General features: G+C 41.4%; 1 protein-coding gene across 1 annotated transcript in view; it reads left to right on the top strand.

The window, feature by feature from the left end:
* Positions 1–27,335, top strand: part of CDH4 (cadherin 4) — a 468,294-nt gene that overhangs the window by 267,987 nt on the left and 172,972 nt on the right. The window contains exon 3 of the mRNA XM_072879088.1: positions 17,785–18,008. Coding sequence (XP_072735189.1) covers positions 17,785–18,008 — 224 coding nt within the window. The remainder of the gene's footprint in view (positions 1–17,784; positions 18,009–27,335) is intronic.

Below are 27,335 nucleotides of genomic sequence, written 5' to 3'. Positions count from 1 at the left end.
ATTTTCAAGACTCACCACGAAGCATTGGGGTGAGAGGTTGGAGAAGGCACAAACACCTTCAGTGGCTCTTCTGTGTGATGTTGAGTAGTAGGTGAATAAAATTCATTAGTCCCTTAGTTGATTCCCTGCCTTGTCTGTGATATTTGGCACTGCTCAGTTTGAAGCTCCCTTTTAAATGAAAATGACCTGAGTGCTTTTCCTGTACCAGAAATAGGTGAATTTTGGAAAGGAAGTCAACTGTTGCTAAAAGAATGGCCGTATGTCTGCTCTGTGTTTCAGATGTGAATTACTTTTTGGGTAAATACTGTCTTGAGAGCCAGTCTGCCTGGTAGATGTCAATCTGGAGTTGGGAAACTAAGTTATAGGGTGAACAGAGGCTATTAATTATTGATGGTCACTGGAAACTGGTTGATGGATATGTACACCACTGCTCAGTCCACTGTGACTTAAATGTAAATGAAATTTAGTGTAAAATTATGTATGATTGACAACTCATTAACTATGGTCTAAAACCAGCTAATATGCTGGTGGGAGTGTTGGCTTCTTATTTCTCGGGTTTCCATGGCTGGCTTTTCCGTAAACTAGAGACTGAGATGTCTCTAGTTTGTAACTCAGAAATATCAGCTTTCCAGTAAAGATAAATGAACAGTAAATCACAGAAGAAAGGAGGAGGTGTTTTAGAAGTGAAAGACTGTTCCAGAGGATAAGCTTTCTACTCTTAAAGCTCATAGAGTTTGCAAGATAAGGGTTAGCTCATGAAGAAATACCCATTTGGTTCCTAGTAATAGCGAATGCAGGGGCTTGGTACGAGTCATCAATCATTGTCAAAAACAAGCAGTGCCACACAAGGACAAGAGGTGTGTGAAGTGAGCTGCAAAGCGATATCTCACTGATTTCTCTTGCACCAACTGAGCATAGCTGAACGGGATATTGGTCCTTTGCTGCTTAAGCAGCCAGAAATAACAGGGTAGAGAACTAACATATAATATCACCGCTCCATGGGGGCATTGTGTAGCGCAAATACCCAAGGAAGAGGGCTGCGTAAACATATGACAGTGGTTTTAAACAAGACAGCCTGTATTTTTCTTTCTGAAACTACTGGTTGGGGGGATCTTCCCCAGATGGTTACATTCCTCCCCGCTGCCTTTTCGTTTTACAGCTTCAATCCCTTTGGTGCTCAAGGAAATAAGCACCTATCAAGCCAGGCGTACTGCAGATAGGTGCCATGCAGGTGTCCTGGCCGCGTGCATACAGAGGAGAGCACTTCAGCATTGCTTGCCCTGTTGCATATCCCACCTTCCCATCCCGTGCAGTGGTGGGGGCTCCTACTGCAGCTCCGTGACCTCATTTTCACCACATGAGGACACAGGCCGTGGTGTTTTGGGAGGTGCATTCACAGGGGAGAGTCCTGCAAAGAAGGACTTGCCCGTGTCAACCAGGTTCAACAAAAAAATTTGCTCATTTTTGTTTGATTTTTTATAAACATTTAGAAAAACAGTAAGGTTAACCGTACAGATCTGAATCATCCTCATTCAGGGCTGGTGGTGTGGCTGGTTGGGGTTCAGTGGAGCTTGATGTCTGCCCCATCCTCTGTGTAATGACCTGGTTGTGAGACAGGTTCACCATGCCAACTGTACGCTCGTCAGACAAGAGCGATGGCAAATGGCTAAGTAGAGTAATTTGCAGCATAATTAACTGACTTGTGCATATAAGCGTAGTGACAGAGCATCAAGCGATGCCTATGCTTGAGCACAAAAATAATCAAGGCCACATATTTCAGTAGTGAGATATGGGATATCTTGAAAAGCCCAGGACCCTGATGTTTCATACAGACAAGATAAAGTTGTTAATATATCAATGAGCATGAATCAGAAGGGCTCGCTGAAGTTCATATCCACTTTTGGACAATTTTCAGTAACTGATTTGGCTGGCAGAGTGTGGGCTCTTGCTAGTATTTACATGCAAGAAAAAGAAAATAATATTATATTTTGGCAACCACATTTCAAACAGTGGTATGTCCTTAGTACAAGACTACTTATCGGAAACATTTGGACATTAGAGTAATCAAAGGAACAACTGGGTGAGCAATAGGAAGTCTCTTCAGACAAAGTGAGGGCAGTGGCTGGTGAAGTTTTGATGGCATTTTATTTTTACCGAGTAGAAATGTTGTCATATTGGGGCCGCAGAGGATTCTTCGTAGTTACTTCCTCTTTTCTTTGCTGGCTTTTCTTGTTACTTTTTCTATTTGCCCAATGGTCTGTGTGAGTTGTTCATACTTTTTGTTTTAAAGGTCAGAAATGTCATTAAAACCGTGTGAATTATGGACTGAATAATATTTTTCTTGTTTCTTATTTCAACTTTTCCCAAGTTTTTTATTTTAAAAAAAGGTAAAAGCTGGTTACTTTTAGTAGACCTTTTGGGGGGTTGGAAGTTTTGTTTTTGATTAATTCAGGTATAGCACCTGGTAGTAGACATTAAATTGCTGGTTGATGTACCATTTATTGTCACTGCAGGTATGGAACAGGAGGGAAATTTAGGACAATTTCATATTTCCAGGCAAAATTCTTCATGAAACCTGTGCCAATCTCCATCATATAATCTGTTATTAGGTGAATTCACTCATAATATTGTAGACATTAAAGGCAAAAAAGAAGAAAAATATTCCTTGTAGGCTGTCAGTAATATATGAGCCATCTCTATACATGAATATTTTAATTGGTTTAATGGAGTCTATTCATGCAAGTCAATTTGGTAGAATATCCTGCTTTCTCTATGAAGGGAGTCTTTTTTTGTTGTTTGGATGGTTGCTGCTTTTTTTTTCTTTCTTATCACATAGCAGAAAAGTAATGTGATTAATGGACGACTTGAATTAATTGGAAAAAACTGAGATAAACAAGTGCCCATTCTTCCTCATCTTTGCATGTTAGCTTAAATTGAGACCTGATCCATGATGAATAATGAAATAGGAAAAAATAAAACTTGTGGTCATAGCAGTGCAGTATAAATGAATGCAGATGTGTTCTGTGAAAAGATTTATTTTAGTAGTTAGAGTAAACCTGAAGGTGTAATTTCATCACGTTACTAACGAAGTGTTTACATTGAGCTAGACATTACTGACAGTGGTAGCTGACAGTCCTTACTGAGGCCTGGTTTTGAAAAAACTGCAAATGTGTGACTTGAAAGTGTTGAAGTGCTGCTACCGGTGTTGGTAACAGGACGTAAGAGCCAACGCGGCGTCCTCCTAGGGTCGGTGCCAACTGCTCCCTTCACATCTGTAAGGAGAAGATGAGTCTCCATCTCAGGCGTCTTCATCACTCTGTGGTACTTATCAGTAAATTGGGATCATTGTATCTTTAGGCTGTTGATGTCTGTGCAGTTTGTAAAAGAAGTGGGAATCAAGGTTTGGTAGGGCTTTATTTGATGTCATTCATCACGCTCGTTTAACCTTTAAAATATATCAGCCAGTCGATGTTTCTTTTTCAACCAATCAATAAATAAATCAATAAAAAATAAGATGACAACCTCATAGCTGACTTTTATGTCTTCAAATGGCCTGACTTTTTGATGTCAGCTTAAAACGCTCACAATTGAGCTGATGTGAAAGGGGACCAGACAGCACGGTGATGGGCAGTACTAAGAAAACTTCCATGGAATATGATATTTTTTAATCATGTTTCCTCTAGCGATCACTTCAGAATGATAAGTAGTAGATGTCAGTGTGGATTTGGGAGAAGAGAAGGTATCTGTTTACATGCAAAACGTTTTAATTAAAAAACAGATACAGAGCCAAGATAGTTCTTACATTCGTATTGCTCCACCTTGAGGCTTTATTGGTGTGCAGAGGAGGGTTCAGCACGTGGGTCACGCTGTGTGCTGACACTGGGGTGAGGGAAACTCAGCTATCAGCCCTTTTTGCTTTCCAATTTCAGCAATTCAGACATTTGTGGCAATTTCTGGTTTCCATCATATTCCCAGAAATTCTGTGCCATGAGTGTGACAGGATTTCTGCATAAGTGCTTGGACCTGAGCTGCCCAGTCAGTGTGTTGGGCTTGCAGAGAGAAGGGCTACTGGTCCTCATGGAGGGTGTTTGTGTAGGGCCGCTAAACATTTCCAGAGGACTCCATCATTTAATAGAATTTGATAGCATTATGACATTTCCAGAAACAGATTTCAGTCTTTTTGTAAGATGGGGGAGAAGGTTGGTTGGGTTTGTCACATCCTTTGTTTTTTACAGAATTAGTTTTGATGGATGAAGCGGTGGCAGAGAGTTCTGAAGTTTGCAAGCGGTATTTATTTATTGCACTGTATGTTCTTTTATGGTGGTAGTTATTCAGCCATACAAATTAAAAAGTGACTTCTAAATCAACTTATTCCCAGAAAGATCAAGAGTTTCATCAGGGGAAAAAAAAAAAATCAGACAAAAAACCTCTCAATATGAAGGCTTCCAACTATTGCATTCCTGATTGTATTACCTTTTCCCAGAGGAGAAAGAATGTTTTATTCTTCAGGCACAGTCTGGATCTGTCTCTTCTGCTGAGAAAGTGCCACCTTAGAGAGGTTCTTTAAAATGTTGGCACTTGACCATTGAAACTGGCTCAACAAACGGCTCCCGGGAGCGGTCAGAGTGGTGCAATGATGAGTGACTTCTATTCGTTAACCATGCTGGTTAACATTAGGAGCAGTAGTCAGTTTTGTACTCTATTTTCTTTGGGGGTTTATTGTAATAAAAAGCAATTTCTTCAGTCTCATCCTATTCAGGAAATCAGGTAAAGGCTTGCTTGCTAATCAGTGGTTTCAGTGGTACTTTTACTTCATCTAAAAATTCAATATAGGGATTTCCTTAATAAAGGCCATATGCATATTTTTAAGTATGTTTTTATACTATTTTTAGAAAGAGCTTTCAGTTTGTAGTTAATAGCGTAGAAAAACATCTAGATGGATAAAACAAATACAAATAGAATAGTTACAAGATCTACTTATAATTAAAATCCAAGGGGACAGAAGACATGCAATAAATCAGAGTTTATATGAACCAGTTGTTGCCTATTTTGGGTAGTGGTGGAACTCCATGTGGCTCTCAGAGATGAGGCCGATGCTTTGTGGACAATAAAATGTGCTTTTCTAACAGCATCTGCTTGCCTCTGTGTCTTGTGCCAGAATTCACACACCTCTGTCATTTGCTGCTCTTCAGCCTAAAGGTGGCCTCGTTTTAGCCTTCTGCAGTTGGATAGTTTATGGAGCTTGGTAGTTTTAAACAGCTTTAAAATTGAGGAAGAATTTGTTTCCTGTAAGAGAGAATCCACACAGGTAGTGGGATGCTGCTGGTGAAGAATCGCATCCTGCTTCAAAGAAATGTGCCATTGTTGTAAGCGTTTTGCAAAAACAGTTCTGTTTTAGAAGCAAAGTGAAAAAAAATCTGATATATCAAGGTGGATGCTATCTGCGCTCAGGAGCAATTTGATCATAACCCTCTTTACATCTGTCTCTTCCTCTGCCTGAAGTTCCCTACCTCAAAATGAATTTGTTCCTGAGAGTACTCACTGGGGTAATCTAAACTGGTCTTCGCTATCAGTGACACGTGTATAATGACATTTTACTGCTTGTCTTATCCAGCACGTCTGAGGAATCCTGCTGCTAATTGTTGTATTATTAGCTGCCCACGCAACCCTGGGGGAAGAAGTGGCACCGGTGCTGCCGGGGCTGCAGCGCTGCGGGATGGACTCGTAGCGGGTGTGTGGGAGACGCATCCCTCCCGCGGGACCTCCACTCTCTCCGGTGCCCTTTCAAAGTGTGTGGGGAAATAGAGGACAAGGTGGGCTCTGACCGACCGACAGCTCTGCACACAGGATGCTATCGATAGGTGGTAAAACGCAAATTTTATTGCAGCGAGACAATGTTTTCCTTTTGGATTCTGGGTTTTGTGTGCTTTTGGAAAGCATTTGGCAGCCACAGCAAGTATGTTTACAAAAAGAGCAGAACTGGTAAAGTTCAGGTTCGTGTTTGGATTCAGCCCCAGCAAACTGAAGCTGAAGCTGTGCCAGACGTTTGAAGCTGCCAGACGACAGTTCATCTCAAACAGAAAGCTGAAGAGGGGGAAAGAAATTTGTCAAATGTATTCCATGTGGAATTTCAGGCAATTTAATTTGATTCACTACACTCTGAAATGTCTTGGACTTCCCTATTGTTTCTTTACTTTAACACTAAATTTGATACCTTCTGGGATCGTCAGTGCTTTGTGCTGCATTTGTCACGTTCTCTAATTTACTGGCTTTAGTCTCTCTCTGTTTTAATTGACAGTACTGAGCCCTGCCAAAAGCACTCTGTTAAATTTAAGGTTGCTAGTTGAATCCTGAGGTCATTCTTCAGCCGAGGGGAGTGTTGCCTTTCTGTTGGAGACCACTGTAGTAAGGGGCAGAGGGGCTAAACATGAAAGAGGAAAGGGAAAATCACAGTAAACCTCATTCCTGTATCTCCATCGGAAGCATCAGCAGCCGAGCGCCACGGCTGCGGGGATGCAGTTGTCAGGACATGGCCTGTTCAAGGGTGGCTGCAGAGGCTAGGAGGTTCATTTTTATTCAGTGATGACCAACACGAGAGAGTGTGGAGCTTGTGTTTTATTGTGGTTTTGCTTTTCCAATTAGTTTCTTGCTCCGTGGGTGAATTTCCCATGAATTCAGTGCAGACTGGAGCCCGGCCCTGGGGCAGGATGCTATGGCTCTCTGCAGTAATGCAGCCCTGCCATCTCTTGACTTGCCCAATATTTATTACCCGCTCAAGTGCAGCTTTGATATTGAGGCCACTTTTTCTTCTCCTGCTCCCTCTGACTGAGTTCCAGAAGCAGAACCCAGAGCTTACATCTGTAAATAAAGCGCTCTGAATTTCTCCAAATGTCAAAGCAGTTGAGCCCAGCAGGTACCAAACAGTGTTTTATTCCACATAATATTAATTTCTCTTGAAACCTGAAGACTTGTGTAGGCTACAGCTGAAGGTAAGGACTGCAGCTGCTTTTTGTGCAGGCAGACGAACAGAGGTGCACAGTAGCTGCAGGTTAAATATAGCTACCCTGCCTTGATTCTTACAGATAACAAAATTTTCCATTTCTAATATTCTTGCCTGAAACATCTATTCATTTACTTCACTGTGATTTGACTCTCTGGATCAGTGCATGTTTGCTCCTGAGCCAGGCTAAGGAAGACGAGAACAGTCAAGCCCAAAGTTGTCAGTGTTTACATGCAAGTCAAGTCTATGAGGAGTTCAGTGTCTTTGCTGGTGTGTCTGATTTTTTTTTTTCCCCTGACATGTGCAGCCTCTGTTTCTAGGTGTTGAGAGTTTGTTTGTTTTGAAGAGTGTGAGGAGAGAGGAGCCTGAGGCTATCTGACATGGCTACGGTTGGAGCATCTCTTTCAACTTCTTTTCCTAGGCTGCAAATGGCATGTGTTCACATTTTTTTTCTCCCTAAAATCTTCCTGCAGCTCCCCATGTCTTTCAAATACAGTTCTGGCAAGTTGAAAAGAGATCTGTGGCAGAGAGGAAAAACCCCCAGGGCCTCCAGGTCACCGTCAGTGGGGTGGGTGGGAGCTGGCAGGGATGGCTGCAGTTGTGCAGGAGTTGTGTGTGCTTGCCTGCTTCCCACCACTGCTCCAAATCACAGAAGGGTTTGGGTGGGAAGGGACCTTTACAGGTCATCAGTCCAACCCCTCCGCAGTGAGCAGGGACATCTTCACCTAGACCAGGTTGCTCAGAGCCCCGTCCAACCTGACCTTGAACGTTTCCAGGGATGGAGGGAGCGCTCCTGGTACCAGCAGGGCCGGGCTCTCTGCTCTGCCTGGGAGTGCTGGGGAGAAGGTGCTCGGTGCAGCACACTTGGGGTTTCTCTCAAATACAGCCCCAGCCACCCTATAGCATCTCCCAGGGATGCTCCTGCCAACAGGTAAGACAGATGAGCAGCTGTTATAACCTAGAGATTGCCCTACAATTCTATAGGCTCCTCCCTTTATAATTATCACATTAGGCTACCATAAAATCTGTAGTTTTTCCTCAAGAAATGCATAGTGATGTTTAAAATCTTTTCCCATGTAAGTAGTTTAACCAACATGAGAGCGTTGTGAAAATCATTAGCACTAAGGGTAAAACCTCCAAATAAAGTGCCCTGGGATTTATTTACTGTGTGCTGTAGTAATAATAATTAAAACACATCCTACTGCAGGTAACTCCCACAACTTGCACTTTGCTCTGAAGCTGAGAAGCTCATTGATTAATCCATGGGGTCAATCAGTCCATCTTGTTTGGAGAGTTAATCATAGAAATCCTGTGCACCAGGACCAAGAGCGAAGCAGGTTTATTTACTGCTGCTTAATCGGAGAACCCAAACTCTCCTGTAGAGTGGTGAGAGGTTTGTTTCTACTTAGCCTTTAATTGCAAAATGATCTCATTAGTGCCATAGTGAATCTCAGTACTATCCTACAGATGCATGGAATTTAAAGAAGAGCAAAGAACAAACAGGGTTACCCGTAAAAACTCAGCATTTGCCAAAAAGCGTGGTGCAGTTGGTATTTGCAAGATTACCCAAACCAGGCTTCTCTTTATTAGCCTTTTAATCTGAAGCTGAAACATCAGCTGCACATCCCAGTGGCTTTTGGTCCCCCTTACTGTTAAGAACAGAGGAGGACTGTCATAATGAAACTACTGTGAAAGGTTTTTTATCCAAGGATAAAGATGTCTATTGAGAACAAGAATGGAAGCCAACAGCATAGTTACTATGGCATTCACCGAAGAAAGGGGTAATCCTCTGAGTTATCCCAGCTCCGGGTGCTGCTTTGCAGGGGACTTCAGACTAAATAAGTGTCCTTCTTACCAGCCTCTGGCATCAGTCCCTGGCTCATTTATTAGTTAATAATTTCTGAAATGTCTCAGTAGGGCAGAAGGAGAGTGACGGGATCTCAAATGGGCAGTGAAATCCCGAATAAAGCAATCATTGCCAAAGCAGGTGCTGGAAACCCAGAGGTGAGGTTGCACACCCACGGTAAAACCCTGAGCATAAAAATGTGGAAAGCAGTGAATAACGTCTTTAACATGGGGCACTAATAGATGCAGGTTCATGTTCCTGTGCTGGAGAAGAGGCTTGAATGTGAGTTCCACATCATGCAAATCCAATTCAAACTCACTGCCCTTTGAAATATGGGTGGTATCTCTGTGCCTTTGTGGTGGGAAGCTTCTGGCTTGGATTTAGAAAATTGGGGATGAAAAGACTCCTCCTTTAGCCTAATGCTAAATACAGGGAAGAGAATAGAGGGGAATATTCCCTTTACTAATACTTGTTTCTAATCAGATAAAAATAAGTGACAGTGTAGGAAGAATCCCTCTACTAACTGCCAGAACATGTCAATTTATCAAATTTTTCCACTGTTGCTCTTTTTTGAGCTAGCCTCAGAGCTGACAGTGTATGTTTTACAGTGCAGCAAGGTAGATTGATTGATCCTAAATAGAAAAGCCTTTGGGGTCTCGAGCTGATGTTTTAGCTTCGGGAAAAAACTGAGTAAAGCATGTTAATGTAGAGAAAGGAGCCTGGTTTAATTGGACCAACTCCTGGCTTGCTGAAAATTAATGGCTGGCTGGCTGCTGCCAGAGTGATTCATCTTTTCTATCATGTTCTACAGTCCTTCTCTCCAGGGGTCTGTACTCCCCTCCAATTCCAATACCAAAAGTGAAATATACTTCTTTTTTTCTTCCTTAAAAACATGTATTTCAGTTGGATTGGCTTCCAGTAAATGAAAAATAGCACTGGTGGGATCATGAAGGAGGCAGGCAGTGTCTGGGAATTGGGTTTTGTTTACTGTAGGGCTGGTTTTGTTTTGTTTGAATGGGATTTAGATCTTTTTTTAATGTACTTTCAACTCCTCATTGCTACTGGCTGACTGTACAGGTGACAGAATGAGTTTCTAAAGGATCCCGATTTCAGTGTGTTGAAATGTATTGTTCCTTTTCTTTTCGTCTGGCCATGGAAACAGAAACCCTATGTAAGCAAGAGCTATTAAAAGTGAACATAAAGCTGGAAAAGGTGTGGAAAGCATTTAGGTGGCTCTGGAAATGCAAAGATGAATTTTCCATGTAGTTCTGCCCACAGAAATGTTTTAATTTTTTTAATAAATGACTTGTGCATGAACAAGGCTTGCAGTTTTCCCCATAAAACCTATTGGAGGCAGTCCCGGCTTTGTGAAAGCAAAACAGCCTGCAAATGAACATGAGGTAGGAGTTTACTAGTGTGTGCCCAAAACCTGCATGGATAATTTGATCATGGAGGGGGTTGAGCTTTGGAACTTAAAGTGGGGAAACTCAAAATGTACTTTTAAATGTAAAATACTTTTATGTGGCATTTCAAATCTATCTTACTTGCTGCTGGAGATAGATTGCTACTCGGGTGCTGATTCAGAGGTGTAGCCAGTTGACTAGCACATGGAGTCACTTCTAACAAGCATGTAATAGGTTGGGAATGTCGTGAATGTTGCATTATTGCGTATTCCGTATAGGAGGATTCACTGTGACTGAAGATTACAGGAAGATAAATAAAGAAAGATTTTGTTTAACATAATTACATATGGTAAATTGTTATGGTAATTTATTATTATTCCAGTAAGGCAAATATTAGCAGTCATAGCTCAGAGATCATAAATAATGTACTGGAAAATTGGATGTAATGTTTCACATTGACCTGAGATATGGAAAATGGGTAAAATTGCAGCAGATTTCTGTACCATTAATTGCAAGAAAATAACATTAAGAACATGCTAAATCATGCTAAATATTTTCAGCAGATGATAGACTGTGGGGCAGTTCATTAATTCTCCTAACTCATTCATTATTTTTGGTTTTTACTATGAGAACACTTAATGACTAATCAATGCTTTGTGAAGCTGAGGGTGTGGGCATGCACATTTTTATATACATTCATATACCAACCAACTTATATCCATTTATCTCCAACAGTTTTCTGTATCAAAGCATTTTCTTAAACTGTATATTCTTGAACTTGATCACTAGGGATATGTCTATTAGACTCTGAAGTAGCTGTTTGAATTGCTGTTTTTACCTTTTACCAGTAGAGTTCGGTTCTCCCACAGTGCTATAAATATTAAATAAAGACACTAAGAGTTTATTAGTGTAATATCTTTTATGGGGACATGGTTGAAAATGTAACCTATAAAATTAGTAATGGGAGGATGACTATTATACATTGTTTCTATCAGGTTTTACAGCCATCATTTTTTCCTATTTATGCATTGTTTTTCTTGTACAGAAGGAGAAGAGCTCTGAGTAGTTTATTAACTGCGAGAAGCAAATCTGGTTGTGTATTGTATGATAGTATGGGATTCACTGTAAGCAGGTATGGGTCAGAAATAGGACTCTGGTCTTGTATGTAGCATTGTGTGTCAGTGGAATGGCTCAAGTTGGTTTTCGTTTCCACAAAACACTGAAACAGCAACGTCTCCGGGTTCTTCCAGAGTGGTCGAAAAGCCTGTTGTACCTGGATGCATTCATCCTTTTAGCACAAGAGAAACAAAATCCTCTTGCCTTCCTTTCAGCATTAGCCTTTTGTAAACAAGGTATTTTAGTCCCAGAACTCCACCACACATTTACATTTGTTCATAGGACTCCATTTTACAAAACAATTGCAATAGGAAGTTGTGTGACATTTCTTAATTTTTTAACCCAGTGCTAATTCGGAAATATGCCAGTGGTTTGTAGGACTGAGAATCTGCCCCTATTTGCTTTTTGAAGTGCCTGTAAAAGTCCATTTTCCCATTTCAGATTTTTCTCTTGTATTTGGTTAACCTGTGTGTGGGTGATGGAGGCAGTGTGATCTGGCAGTTCGAATGAGAAACAGGGAGCCTGAGTTTCAGGATTCAATTCCCAGCTTTGCTGGCGATTTCCAGTGTGGCCGTGGGGAATTCACTTGACTGCAGTTTGTTTCCACTGCTGTAAAACAGTTTTCTCACAGAATTGCAGAGGGGTTGCGTGAACATAAAGAAAGATGTCTCGAAAATGTGGCCACGTAAAAGTTTATACTACGTACTTACTTTCTCAAATAAATGAAGCTTTCCAATGAGGCACAGCGCGCTCTGTTTCACATTAGCACTTAATGGAGAAATCAGTTTGCAAGAATGTAATGCACTCACAGGGTGCCCAGGAACACGTACATTTTTTTGGTTAACTGAATGGTTTCATGCCTGTTGTTAGGCAACAGGTTCCTGTCCACTAAGAAGCTGGGTTGGTTTTAATTTCTGATGTGGTGACGTGCAGGGGAATGCTGGCCAGGACTGCCACCCGCCCTTCAGAAGCCTGAGAAGGTGGATGAGTGCAGACATATGGGAGCATTGGGCCAGAAGTGCCAGGGCAGGAATACAAGTGATTTGCTAAAGATCACAAAAAAGGGACATTCCTCTACGTGCTCAGGACTCTGCAGGTTACCTGAACATCTGAAATTTCCAAAGGTTACAGTTGAGCCATCCCATCTTAATGGTGTTCGCAGAAGTGGTGTGAGGAGTGGGTCTGGCAGCTTAGGTTTATCACAGTCGCACCGGGTGTAAAGGGAGCTCTTCGAGAGACGCCACTTGAAAAGCAGATGGGATCCTGCTGTAAATAGTGGTATGTATTTGCTGCTTTGAAGTTCATCAGGAAAGAAACATCTTTGCAGCGATAATCCTCAAAACCGTGGTGAAAACCAGTCCTGAAGGGACCCATATCCTGAACTGTGGGATGATGTCCTGCCAGGGGGTATATCCTAATAAATAAGTAATATGCCTCCTGCTCTTCCAGCCCTGTGCAGCTTGCCAGAGGGGCCACTTTTTAATGGACTAGGAGAAGTTAAAGGAGAATCCAGAAGGATAAGGCTTGAAGTGAATTCTTTGGTTTATACCATTTATAGTCCTATTAAATTCAATATATTTCTCAGACATTTGGGGGGCAAGGAAGTTCAGTGTATTCGTACGTCTTTCAAGATCCTCGCTTGATCATTTGACTCTGTCCAGCTAGCTTAACAAGCTAAATAATAAAAGGGAACAATGCAAAACTTGTTGAATTTTTTTTCACCCTGTGTCTTTTTTGAAGAAAGATACTATTTTTTTCTCAGATGCCCAGCAGTTTGCTGCAGACTCCTGCAGCTTCTCTGCCCATCACTCAATACCTATTTCAGCATATCAAATTGTCATAGTTTCTCCTTTCATAGAGAAGCAATTAAAAATGATGAGGGTAAAGGGTTAAACCTAAAAGCCTGCTAACGAGGGTGCCTTCTTGGTTTTCTTTTCATCAGGCATTTGATGCAGTTTTCAGCATAAGCTTTCGATAAGCATCACTGAACATTTTTCCAGAGTATATTAAAAAAAGTTTTCTTTTTTTACCATCCTGTAAAAATGATAGATGTGTGGCTCTGCTGTTTATCTGAAATCCTAATTACTGGTGCTGCAGCTTTTGAATGTTAAATTCATGCAGTGTTCTTTAGACTTCAAACTGGTCAAAGGAAGATGGATTTGTGTCCACAGAGAGATCTAAGTCTAGTAAACAGAGCCAATGTTTGTTTGTTTATTTATTAAATTATTTTAAAGTCAAGAGTTGCATCAACTTCAAATTACATAGACTTAGGGCTTTCTAAAAGAGAAAAAGAAAAAAAAAGCAAAAGTTTTCTGCCATTGGATGAAATTTTAATTCCTGTTTCCATGAGAGCAAAGAGTAGAGGCAAGAGGTGGAATTTGAAAATATGGACGAGATCTCCTTTCCTTGAGCTATGGTATTTATTATAGAACAATAGTTTCATTTTTTTCCCAAACCTATACGCATATATCTGGACAAAATATAATATATATATAGATGATTTATATATGTGTGTGTGTGTATATATATATGTAGCAGTGCATCTCATTAGTCATGTAACATCCCAAGGAATCATTTTCACAGGGCAGCACAGAGGATGAGCAGAGGATTTCTAATGAGAGTCTTTGCAACCATGTGGTGAAAATGTGAGCAGTTCGTCTATACTGTGTTTTCTACGCTGTGTATAACCAGTGCCTAGAGCAACAGCAGCAGTTCTACCTGACAGCGGCTGAACACGGTGATCCCTAATATTCAGGCCCGGATGAGTTTCTGAATTGTCTCCCCTGTGTGGCTGAAATCTTCTGCAAAGCCGCTCGGGTGAGCCATGGCCGGTTTGCTGCTGTTTGGGCAGCTGTGCAAGGTGCGATCCCTCGTAGCGGATAAACATTATGGAATCCATACGTCCTTGAAGCCTTTTTGTATTAGCAGCTCCTAAGGGCTCTTCGGAGAGGAGCTGGCTGTGTTAATTCATTGCTGAGCATTCATCTACCTGTGCTACCTGAGAAGAGCAATGTGGAGCAGAGACGTTGCTTGTTTAAAAAATTAGACTTAATTTCTCTCAGGATTTTTTCTGTCTCTAGTCAAGTTTGTTTTAAACTAATGGAAGTAATTAGCGAGTCACAGAGGGACTTTGTCTAAGAGGTAGCCATTTTTAGATAATGGAGCATACAAGTCGACACAGTGACATATGACACCAGAGCAGCATATTGGAGCCATGCGCTGTGTCTTAAGCAGATGTTTAAGTACTTTGAGTACTGAAATCACTACATACACGTATAGGAAGGGATATTTTTTTTTTCCTCTCAGCCTACTAGTACACTGTAGGGCTTTCTTTTAATCTCAATAAAATCAAAGTAAGCTCTGAATTGTTTTTAATGTGCAGTCATTATCACTCCTTTCTCTGTTCTTCAGATGTCTTTTTGTATATGATATGTAGGTACTTCAGGAGGTATAGATGGAACTTGCTTTTTGCATTGCCATTACATAGTAGAGGAGTGCAATAATACACCAACTGATGTACCTCGTTTCTAACAACACTGATGGCACGGAGCTGAAAATAAATAACATATTAGCACCAAAGCACTCAATGTGTTCACACATATTTATTATAGCTGTGAATGTGGGGGAGATTTGCAGAAATTCCTGAGAGATGAAGGAGATCTCACAGCAGGGTGGTCCCCAGGGGTGCGGGGGATCTCCCCTGGCAGCACCAGCCCTCTCGCGGGTCTCTGAGGCCATCCTGGTTTCTCCGGGTGTGCAGTGTTAGTTCTTGTAGGTGCCACCAAACCATGTGTGTGTTTAACCTCATTCAGTGCTTTCATGAATTTTTATTTTCCAGACTAATCTAAAAACTCTGTCTTTAACTGTTAAAGCGAGCAGGGCCTGGCATGGGTCTGAGAACTGACCTGGGATTGCCCATATGGTCAGATTGATGGTAGCACCGCAGAGTTTTGGAGTTAGTGTTGACCACGTGTTGTCCCCAGCAGGCCATTTAGAAGTGAAACCTTGTTTTGGGGGACAAGAAATTTTGGCCTTCAGGAGATGAGCTATTGTGTGATGGCTGACCTCAAGGCCAGAGCTTGCTGGCGTGGACCGGTAGCCCTCAGCACCGGTAGGGTTTGGGTGGGATGGCCCATGCGCTGCATGGCACATGGCACCTTGAGAAGGGCCCGAGCTCCAGCTCTGATGATTTGAAGTTTGAAGCCTCAACAGAGTCATGTATTTTTTTTAAGTTTGGCTTCCAACTTGTACACCTGAGCTTTGAAGTTTGAGATAATTCCTAGCTTTTCTGGAAACTATGGAAAACTCAGTCGTGTAGGCTTTCTTCTTTATTTATTTAACTGGATGGAAGTCTCACCTTTGTAAGACCGAGATCCCCTCCTCCAGACTGCTGAATATCTGCCCTGTGTTCTGACACTCAGTGACTGACCACAAGGGTGCCAAGAGCTTCAAACTGTGGTCAAAGAAGCAATTAAGTAATAGCCTGTTCCCTAAAAAATTGTGACCAAAGTTTCATTTAAACGTTGAGTAATGCAGGAGATGCTACTTCCTATGACATTGAAAAGCATTTGTTATGCTTCTGGAGATAGAAAGCAGAGATAACTGGTCGATGTCTCGACTAAAGCATTTCAGATGAGATAGGTGTGGAGGTTATTTGCTGCAATCTGAGCTACAGCGAAAAGTAAAGATGAGCAAAGCCCTGCTTTCTGAAACAAAACTGAGGGACTTTCATTTTCCCTGGATTCCAGATTAAACAAGATTTTAATGATGTAGTCTATGACAATGAAATTGCTTAAAAGCATTACCCCTGAGTTTTTTATACACTGGGTAACTTTATCCATCTTCTTTTTTATAAATCAGTGTGTGACATTTGCTGTTTGTGCCCAATAATTACTGCAGCATTAGGTAACAGTTCCCGCCACACACACATAAACATGTACAAATGTGTAAGATGTATAGTTACGACATGATCACAGTATCCCGGTTATTGAGAGGTGCAGTTTGGTGGAGGAGGGGATGGATTTTCCCTTCCTCCACTACAGCCTGCTTCTCATTTCTCCATACTGTGATGGTGCCGGGGCTTTGGCAGCAGGACTGATTGAGCAGTTTCCCAGCTGCTTTTTTCTTTCACCTGTGCCATCCCTCAGATGTTTTTATTTAACTCCAGATTAGTCAGTGATTCAGCTCAAAGCAGCACTGCAGAAGCAGTCTGCTATGGTATGGCGGGAAGGGGATGGTTGGGGTAAAACTGGCCCAGGAGCTCCTCTTGCCTGGATTGCCACTGCATCCTTTCTCCCACCACAGCTAGTCTGGGTAAGATTCATCTGACCTAGCTTTTCTTGTGCAAAAGTTAAGACTTGGACTAGCAGGTTTTCCTTATCTCGTGGCAGGCTAGGAGCATCGCTGCGAAGCACTCAGAAGCCACAGCATGAGAACCCCTGTAACAATCCTAGCTAGAAAGCTGTATATCCATTCTCACTCACTTGAGATGTTTTTACGGGTACAATATGTTTTCCTTCACCACATGTGTGTTCCACCCCGCGGATTACTCAAATGGCAGAAAGTGTTTTGTTTCCTATGTGATTAGCTGCAGGTTCAATTTCTATCAGATTTGTCAATTTTTTCATATAATAGTTTGGGTTTTTCCCAGCCTAATATATGTGACATGTTTCATAATGCCAATAAAAATAGTTTTCAAACTAGACTGTAAAAGAATTTGACCGAAAAAAGCCGAAAATAAAAATATCGCCAACTGGGGAGCTTTAATCTCACAGTGTAGGCTTTCAATGACAAGTTGTGGTTTGCAAAGAGAAGTTCTACAGTTCTTCTTTGCAGTAGCTGTAACGTGTGGAGGGGTTGGCCAGGGTGGGATTGCAGCTCTGGTTGGGGGGGTCCGGTTCCAGCAGTGGATGCGATCTGCAGAACGGTTTTAATTTTTCTTCTTTGTTTAAGTTTTTTGGTTTTATATTTCTGATAATGGAATTGTTATGGGCTTTTGAATTTCAGTTAAGAATGTGCAAATAGCCTATCTGGTAAGTAGGTTATTGAAGGGTTAGGGAAATGGAGAACATTTCGTGCAAAAAAATACCCACAGTGTGGGTAATAGACTCCAGTCGAATTTAAAAGATAATGGCGACAAGGGAGAAATCCACTTGTAGAAATGGGGAACAGCTGTGTTTGAGATCTAATGAAACTGTATCAAATACTTTAAAAATGGCTTACAACTTCTTCCCTGGGGAACAGAGATAAAGCACAAGAGCACTCCTGAAAGGTCGAAGAAACAGTTAAATCATTTCCTTGATGGTTATTAGAGATATAGAAGACATCAGTGAAAATTAAATGTCTGAAACTTGTATGTGATTGCTTTCCTTATCACGCCAATCTCACACGTTTCTTCCATATCTTGCTCTCTGTTCTAGTAAAATTTAGTAACTGTGCCGGTAACAAGGGAGTTCGGTATGAAACCAGCAGCCTGGACTTCAAGGTGAGAGCAGATGGGACCATGTATGCTGCCCACCAGGTGCAAATGCCCTCAAAGCAGCTGATCCTGATGGTGACCGCGTGGGATCCCCAGACCCTGGGCAGATGGGAGGCGATTGTCAGGTTTCTGGTGGCAGAGAAGTCGCAACACAATGGACACAAGGTAAGAAGTTTTCAAAGCTCTTTTTCTTATTTCATTCTTCCTTTGCCTGTATTCCCCAAACCTTTAAAAGTTACATGTGGTGTCGGATTGTTTGTGTTGCCAGAGGAAGTGTCTGGTAGAAAACACCACAAGCAGCAGCAAATTTCTTGCAAGTGATCCTTGATAGTCTCTGACAGAAATGATTTAAGGTCACCAGTGAGGGAAGCGTTCTCTAAGTTCGTATTTCCGTATTTTTAAGTGACCACTTGGGTCTGTTATATACTGCAGGTTATATACCTTGTGTTTGCATCTCACTGCTAATTCTCTCTCTTGACTTGGAAAAAAAACCTGCAAATGAAGGGTGCCTCCCTCTCTCCAGAATCTAAATCAAACATCTTGAGAAATACGAGGTTAAGTTCAGATTTCTTTTGTGACAGCGTAGACCTGGAGTCATGCACTGGCTGCTGCTGCCGTGCTGCTAAGACATCTCCCTGGTTTTTGCACTGATTCCTTTCTCTCCGCGAGCCATCTGCATGGCCCTGCAGCTCCGTGGGGAGCTTCCAGAGGGGAGATTTGGGCTTGTTCCTTTCCGACACAGCAAGGACAGGGAGCATTGCTGCTGCCTGATAAGGGACATACGCTCACACGCAGCGCAGGCCAGCAGGGCAGCAAAGCACAACATGGCATTGCAGTGGCAAATGTCCCCTCCGCTCAGTGCCAGCATCTTCCCTTCCCCACAGCTGAAGAGTGAAAAGCCAGCACCATTCAGTATTTCAGATAGAAGGTTACAGATGCTTGCTTGCTTTTTTAGTTTCATACACGTAGCTGAAAAGCAGAAAGGATCTGTCCCTGCCCAGCAGTCTGAGAGCAGTATTGCTTCAGTTAAATACAGCAGTGGGCTCCACGGTGCCATTGTAATTGGGGACTGCTCCATGAAAACACATTTCTTCTGGTCTCTTCCTTGAGTAGCTGTCTCTGTCCCACCTCTTCCATATCATCTTTGGCAGCAGCAGCTCTCCACCTTTTCATTTTCTCCTCCTTCTTTTTCAGTGTTAGTCTGGGCTGAAGATCCTGTACTACACTGAGTAAACGCAGCTATATTGTCTGGCGTCTACTCAAAAAACCCAATTCTGTGATGGTTGGGTAGTTACATTTAAGCAGGATTTCGCAGGAAATTGGCTGAAGAGCCTGATTTATTGCTGGATCTTGAAGGCCTGCAGAGGAAGGATGGAGGTGTGTGTCCTGGGGAACAGTCATGGCTAGTTCAGGGACAGGCAAGGTCACTTGGCCATGGCTGGAGTTTGGATTAATGCACCACAGTAATTGTCAAAATAGCAAGACTGGCCTCTCCTTTCCTCTTTTCTGCAGTGCTTGGACAGAGAGGGCAGGGCAGAGGAGGAGGGGAAAAGAGGGAGAGACTTTCTGTGCCGTATTGTCAAAATGCCACCATGTGAGCCTGTGCCATTTGGGAGAGTTTTTGCCACGTGGGAGACAAGAGGAAAAGACTTGGAGAGACTTAAATCTAGCAGTTGCCCAATGGGCTGACCCCTGAGGTTTTTCATGGCTTAGAGTCGTATAAATATACTTCTGCTGCTCTTCAGTAAGACTCTGGCTTGTGCAAGATATAATTAAGCCTCGTATGTAATGTCAACTGTATTTGCCATTTTCTAACCAAAGAAATACTGCTTCCTCCAAAAAGTAATTAAATATTGAATGAACAAAGTAAGGTATCTTATATACTGCTTTAAATTTCTTCTCAGTGTAGCAGAAAGAAAACTGAATAAGCACACATTTCTGTTTTAGCAAAATATTTGGTTGGAAATTCATCTAATGTTAATGTAAGCTGAACTCTGGTTCAAAACAGAGAGCGCTAAGCTTTTTAAAATTCATATCCCTTCTTTCTAAAAGCCTTATTAGTGTGTAGTTTGAGGCTGGAAAAATATGGAAAACAAGACTAATGACAAGGTCATAAGCAGTTTTATTGTGGGTCCCTATAGCAGGCATCCGACTTGTGTTTTATTTAAATGCTTGTGCTTTTTGCAAGCAAAATAATCCTTTGTTTACTAAAGAAATAAATATGATTATGAGATTATTTTAAAAAATAATAGTGTTTATGCTAAAAAACACCCCAAAACATAACAATATCCAGTTCAATGTGTTTCAGGCCATGACCCTAATATACTACATTTCATGGCTTTTACTAGAAACAGATTTTACGTTTGCTTTTGTATAGTATAATATGACTCAAGCAGATCTACATAATTTTTTGTAAAGACATTTCAGACTGTTGTGTTATACCAGGATATGGAGACAGCAAATATGGGAGAGAAAGGAGGAGGTGACATGAGAAAGGGAGAGAGGCCAGCTCACTGTTCTGGCGCATACATCCATTTCCATTTTGCTTTGTAAATTTGTGATTGATTTCGTGAAAATGCTGAACAGTTCCCAGACATTAAAAATAATTGGCATGAAATTTGCCTTATCGCACCTACTGATCTCTTGTTTGCTGGCACCTACAGCACAAGCAAGTCATTCTGCCTTGCTCGCTCACCCTCTGTGTTTCTGTAGGCTTCTCCATGACTGATGGTCCTCAGCTGGGGCAGCCCCACTGCGTGACGGGAAGCTTGCTGCCCCTCTGAATTGCCTCTGAAAGGATAAATCAGAATTTAGTTCACAATTATCCATGAACTAAAGCTTCATGAAAACATGATTAGCCCTCCTGGAGTGGCCATTATTAGACATTTGGTTTATTGTGGAGGTTAATACAGAATAAATGTTATAGGAGAAGTTGACGTCGTTGGGATACTGGCTGAGGTCGTGGGGGACCAGAAGTGAGGTCCCTGCTCTAGTGCAAATTCCTGGTGTGTGCTGGGGGGAGCAAACCCAGTCTCCTATAGCCTGCCTGCAAAATGGAGGCAGTGGTCTACTTTCCAGGAGGGCACAGAGGATAAACCCCTCAATACATGATCCTTTTGATTTGTGATCCTTTATTATCACAATATGTAAGACTGGAAATCTGTGTAAAGGGCTGGGATAACCTTGGTGGTGGCCAGTATGCTTTCAGGGTGGCAGATTAGTTCAGGGTGGCTCCTATTGGGATAGTCGTCCCCTTGTGTGCTTTCATTGCAAAATCAGAGGTTTTGGAGTCTATACCTGTGCCTCAGATCCCACAGCTGTGCTGTTACTCTCGGTGCAAGCTGACATTTTAATGGTGAATGACCCGATACAATGACAGTTTCCCCTCCTTCATAATGTTGGCCTTACAAATGTGCTAATTGCTTTAGATGACTGAATAACCTGGGCAAATCTGCGAATTTTCACTGGTAACCACTGTAATGAAAGAATTATAACTACTACATTAAAGTTTAAGGCTAGTGGGATGAAATTATCTCAAAGAAGGTAAATATTTTTAAAATGTATTTTATGATACATGAAGCATACATTTTTCCCCTCCTCCCCAGCAAACACTTGAACGTAAACTTTTTTCTGGTTAATACAAGTGATGTTAGTAACTCTAGGAACTTTTTTTGTTCAGTCTTGCAGGAAACCTGATAGCAATTCAATTAGAAAATGCAAATGAGGTCACATATTTCCCACAGGAGTGCTGAATTACCCCAGAGGAAACGGAGTGATATTCTAGCATAACAATAAATACTAAAGATAAAGTTTCTTGTACTGTTCTTGTCTTGCTGCCTGTTGTTGCAATTGAAAGTATCAATCGGACCTGTGGGGATAATTTGGAAAGAAGAAGAGAAAGAAAGAAAATAAAAGAAAAAAAAATTTTTTATGAAATAATATAAAGTCCTTGTAGCTTGTGTCAGCATTTATGAAAGATAAACTTGAGTGGGATAAGGCTCCAGAAGAAAACAAAGTAAAGCCAGACTTTACTTATCTGGAATTAGCAGTGCAATGTCTTCTTTTCTAAGAGTGGATGCTATTATTTCTAACAATTGGCTATTGATTCAACCAAAAGCCTAAAAATGAAGATTATGTTTGTGAACAGTGACGTTACGGAAGACTTCATTCTTCAGAGTGTCCTCTGTTTCTTAGTTGCAGAAGCTCAAGTCTTTCTAAGTGCATGGATGGATACGTACCATTTGTCCTTCACTTCCCACACTACCCTGTGTGTCCGTACAGTCCAAGCTCATCCTTGTCAATCCTTGCTAATCAGTGTCCTCCACTACCCGTGTTGGCTTGTCCCATCTGAAGTTCTGGTCCACTCTTTCATATTGATCTTTTCTTTATTTTTCAGTACTTGTATGTGTCTAAGCATGTTAAGGCACATCTGGCAAATTGTCTTCTTTATTATTTTATGTATTTTTCTGTAGCTCTGACCTCATGAGTTAAAATCAGCATCATAGAAATACAGCATAGAAAGGAATTCACAGTAAAAGATCTTGGAGATACAGGATATACTCAGTACCTGTAGGATGCCAGTCATCTGCTGCCGATGACTTATTGTAGAAAAAAAATTATTGTTTTCTTTGAATCCTGTTTATGTCAACCTAAGTTTCTCATTGTCTTAGCTTCTCAAATTCTGAGCATGGAAGTATGTGTACATTTTTGCAATGTTAAATCATTGGGAATTGTGCAATTAAAATCTTGCAAATACATGGTTATGCAGCTAGTGAGAACTACTGTCAACAATCAATCCTCACTTAAGCCCAACTTGTGTTTTTATTATGTCTCATCTTATTTTGGACTTCTTTCATAACCCAGCTATGAGTCCACAGCCATACAATATGAACGCAAAAAGCTGATTTTTACAGCCAGGGGGTTTTTTTTTATTTATTTAAAGCCTTTAAATAATAATCTCTGGCATTTTACCTGGCTGAGATTTTAAATTCCAGTACAGCCTTTTATTGCTGATCACAAATACAAAGGTCTCTGGGCAAGGAAAGGCTTATTCAGCACTGATCTTGTTTATGACCTTGGTTATTGTGCTAGCCAGGATGCTCTGCACGGGGCCTGGGAGCGATGAAGATGTAGCCTTCCCTTGATGGAAGAAAATGACAGATTAAGTGGGAGCTGTGCTTCCAGCGCTCCTGGTCTTCCTGATGCTCTCTCAAGTGGGTGTGCTTGGAAGAAATGGGAAAAAGAGCCGCCACATTTGTTCCCTTTCCTTCCTTCCCCTGCATTGGGATGAGATATTTTATATGGCATCAGGGTGATGGAGTTTGCCCCATCAGATTGTGTTATCCCTAGAGAGGGGCTGAAGAAATGAGACTGTATTTGTCATCCTGCCTTTTCCTGGACATATTTATGCACATTTTAAGTACTGGATTGTTATGCTGGAGCTGTCCTGTTTGAGTACCTCTGGGGGGGATCCAAGGTAGTAACTAAGTCCAGTAAAACAGCAGCCAGCATTATTTTTATTTCTGTATCCTCATCAGTGAAACAAGGCCTTGACTGATCACAGCCAGTCAGGTCAGATGCAGAGATTTCCATTTTCTTTATGTAACTTGTGAGACATTGTTTGGGGTTTTAACAAATCAGATCAGTGGAAAAGATCAGAAAGTGGATGACTAATAAATTAATATCATATAATTGTTACCAGTGAGACTGCTCATGTTAATTGTGGAAGTCAAATGAAGATGCATCAGGTGAGCTTGTCTGACTTCATGCTTAAGTGAATTTGAACATCTAGCATTTAATCATCATACGAGATGAAAGTGCTGTTTGTGAAAACATGTGAACTTACTTGGCCTGATTTTCAGTTGTGTTGAATCACATTTATCTTGGTTTCAGTGCAAGGCAGATACGACATACAGGTGCTCATTGCCTTGGAAAATCAGCCCACTGTGGGAAGTTTCTGAGTGCTGCACTTGCTGCATTTAGTTCTTAAATAGTCAGCATCTTACCGAGGGTCAGGCTCAAAGCCATACTAGAAAGATCATCCGTAAGTGAAATTCACTGCAGATCTGTCTTCCTTCAAACAAAAAGCAGTCCTAAGGATTGAACTGCCTACGTGGAAATAAGTTTTTTCTGATAAAACAAAACCCTTGGACTGCTGCGTACTGCCTGCCTGTGATGTGCGCCCTGCCCTTGCGAGATCAAAGCCTTTGACCTCTGGTTTCACGTTCTTTGTTGTTAACTGCTGAAGTCTTGACTGCCACTTCCAAAAAATATTTTGGACTGAATCGCCTAAAAAAACCTTCAATGCTGTGGTAATCCGTTGACAGTTGCGTGTAAACGTGAGTGTGAGTAAAGACAAAAATTGCTTCATGCAGGCACATCCATTGACATAAACCTTTTTTTAGGGGCTGTGAGTGTCCACCTATGTTTTCTTTAGCCCAGTGAGCTGAGACAGCTTGGTAGTTACAAGCTGAGGGTGAAGAAGGGCTTTGGTTCCTCCCAACCTCTGGAGGCCAGGTCCTTGCTCGCTGGACGTGGTCTGTGGTAGCGCAGCTACGTCACATTCTGCCCCCTTGGCACTGCCAGCCAGAGGAGCGAGGAGAACCAGCCAGGCGTGGGTGTCCAGGGTGGCAGGGTGGGCTGAGCGGGCTGTCATTACCACCAGCGAGGAGTGGGATTTCAAACACGGTCTCCACCCAGCAAAGCATTTAAACACACGCTTAAATTTCATCATGCAAATGGAGATAAATTGAATGTGTTCACATGTTCAAATTTAAGCATTTGCTTAGGTGCACTCCAGAATTGGGGAATAAAAGCAGAACAGCATTTTCTCAAGAGCCTCTTGAAATAACCAAAGGATAACTTGAAAGGGCAAACTCGCACGCTAGCACTGGGGAGAAGTACCAGAATGAATTACTTTGCTTTGTGCTAAAGTAGCAGTGGTGCTTGTGATCTCTTAAATCTCTTGTGATCTTTTTACTTGCAAACATTATGAAGAGAAGGAATATTGTTACATTTAATTCATTATGATTATTTTAATTCATGTATCTTTTGAACCTCATGGCTTTAGAAAATAAAATGAGATTAAAAATTTTCACAGACTTGTTAAGGGGTAGATTTGCTCCTGCTTCTTTCCGTGATGAAGAGCAATTGTAGTAGGCTGAGTTCTAGAAGCAAAAGAAATGTGTTCTGGAACAATTTTTCAAGTTATTTGTTAGAAGTTTTGTCTGGGCAGAAGAACTCATCTTGCTAGCCCAGATATTTAATACATTTTTCTCGACAAGGTACGTGCAGAATGAGAGAGCTAATATCAAGCTAGTTTTTACTTTACAGTGTATGACAAGATCTACCACCTTCATTCCTGTCCTATAGGTATCGGAACAGGTAACAAGTATGCAGTATTCTGTAATTTAATAGCCGTGCTCTTGAGAAGTACTTGTAGTTCTGAAGCCATTGTGTATGGCTTCTTCCAATTATGAGAATGACATTAACTTGAAGATAGAAGTGTCTTTTTGTAAACACTAGAAGGTAGAGTACAACAGTAATTTAGATGTTTCTTAAACAATCCTACCTAAGAAGCACTGTGAGATGAGATCTTACAAAGGGGATGTGAAAAGGTCAAGTTGATGTGGGGAACTTTACAAGGAAACAGCCTCATCAGAACTTTTCATGTTGGGATAAGATGTTCAAGCCTTAAAATGAGAAAGAAAAGTACATCGAGAGCTGTGCTTTGTGGATGATGTCATCTTCTTCTGTTCATTGAAGGCTCTTGTAATATTCGGAGCCTGACAATGACGAGAAGAGTATCACAGATGCTTGAAACCTGTGGGAACCGTAAAAGATTCCACCAAAGGCAGACGGATTTCTTATGTACCTGCTTTGGTATGTGATTCTTCCAGAGAATGGAAGAGGAAGAAGATCATTTGAAATCTTGAAAGCAGTGCACAGTCCAGGAGATACTTCTAATCATCGGTGCGGTGTGGTACCACAGAATAAGTTTCAGCACAGCTCTGCCTCTCCACTCCAGCCAAAACTTCCCTTGCCTCAGAGATACCTTTCGCATTTCATGTCTGCTCAGTAATGAGCGTGAGCGTGCGTTGCCTGCAGGTGTCCTTATTCTGCTAATACAAAAGCAAAGCATATTGAAGTGCTCTGGTGACTTACCAGATTTCAGCTTAAAACAGTGATAATTTACCAAACGTTTAGGCAAACAGGTGTGGGTGAGTTCAGGTGATTTCTGAATTTCAATTAAATTGTACTGGGAAATCAACATCATCTGTCCCAGCGGAGGTCAGCAGCCACCTGAAAAGCCATGGTCTGGCTCAAGGCGCAGGCTTGCATGTTAGCTGCAGTCTGTGTCTACGAGGTCCTTATCTGGGCCACTAACCTTGTTAGGTTTTCTGATCAAAGAGAGTAACCTGTATTTGTTTTTTTTTTTAAACAAGAGTCTTCTATGGCAACCGTGTGGGTTTTGCTGAGAGCTAGCGGGTGTCTCTCTTCTCTGGAGTCCAGACTTAACTTTGCGTTTAATTACAGTTTTCCACTAAGGGCCCTGCCGCATCTTTTGTAAGGAAAGGATCTTCTCCTGCCTGACTTACAAACCAGACTTACAAATGTGTTCTCCCTATTAAAAATTTCCTGCTTTTACCTGTTATTCTTCAGCTTTTTTCTTGCTTTGCAGTCCTACAACGCTAAGGAACATTTTGATTCCTCAGTCACACTGATCGCGTTTTATTAGTTATATTGGATAAAATTTTCCAAAGTCTGCAAAGCCAGCCAGATGCCTAACAACCTTAAATTTACATGCATGCCTCATTTTTCAGCTATCAAGGAACAGTGCACATACAGGTGGCTGCTCAGCTTTGACACAGACTTCTTGGGAGAGAGGGGCATTTGGCATGGCCAGGGCATGTGTGTGCATTTTACGTGGCTTGTTCTGCTCTGGGGGCAGTAACTCTGTTAGATTTTAGTCAAACTTTTTCTTCCCTGTCAGCTGATGTGTTCTGGAAGCTCATGCACTTGCCAAATCTGACAATTTTTCTTACTAATTGACTCTAATGTGAACTGCTCTATGCAGCGCCACTGCTAGGTGATAAAAAAAAAAAGTAATGAATTTTTGCTTAACTAGCTGATTTAATTAAAATGTTTTATACTGTAATTGTATGGTTTCTATAAATGGAGAGGTAATTTTGTTTAATGAGTTCCTAACCAAACATAACATTCCTGACTGTATGTAGCCAGATTTGATAAAGGTCACAAACGCTGAGATTCCACTGTTTGCTTTTGTAAGTCATGATGATCAAACAGCTTGATTTGGCACTTGAAATATCCCGTCAGGATTGGTTCCTCTATTCCTGTTTATACCAGAAATTATTAGTATAGTTTTAGGAGCAGAGGGGGTTCTTCTCTGTATCTGAACACTGTTCATTATCTTTAAAGTGGAAGTCTACTGCCAAAATCACGTCTCATTGTCAATTAGTGGCTTCTCTGCAA

Source organism: Ciconia boyciana, chromosome 14 (assembly GCF_034638445.1).
Source record: "Ciconia boyciana chromosome 14, ASM3463844v1, whole genome shotgun sequence".
In the NCBI taxonomy this organism is placed as follows: Eukaryota; Metazoa; Chordata; class Aves; order Ciconiiformes; family Ciconiidae; genus Ciconia; species Ciconia boyciana.
The sequence above is the reverse complement of the archived record's forward strand: the minus strand, read 5'-3'. Positions and strand labels throughout refer to the sequence as shown.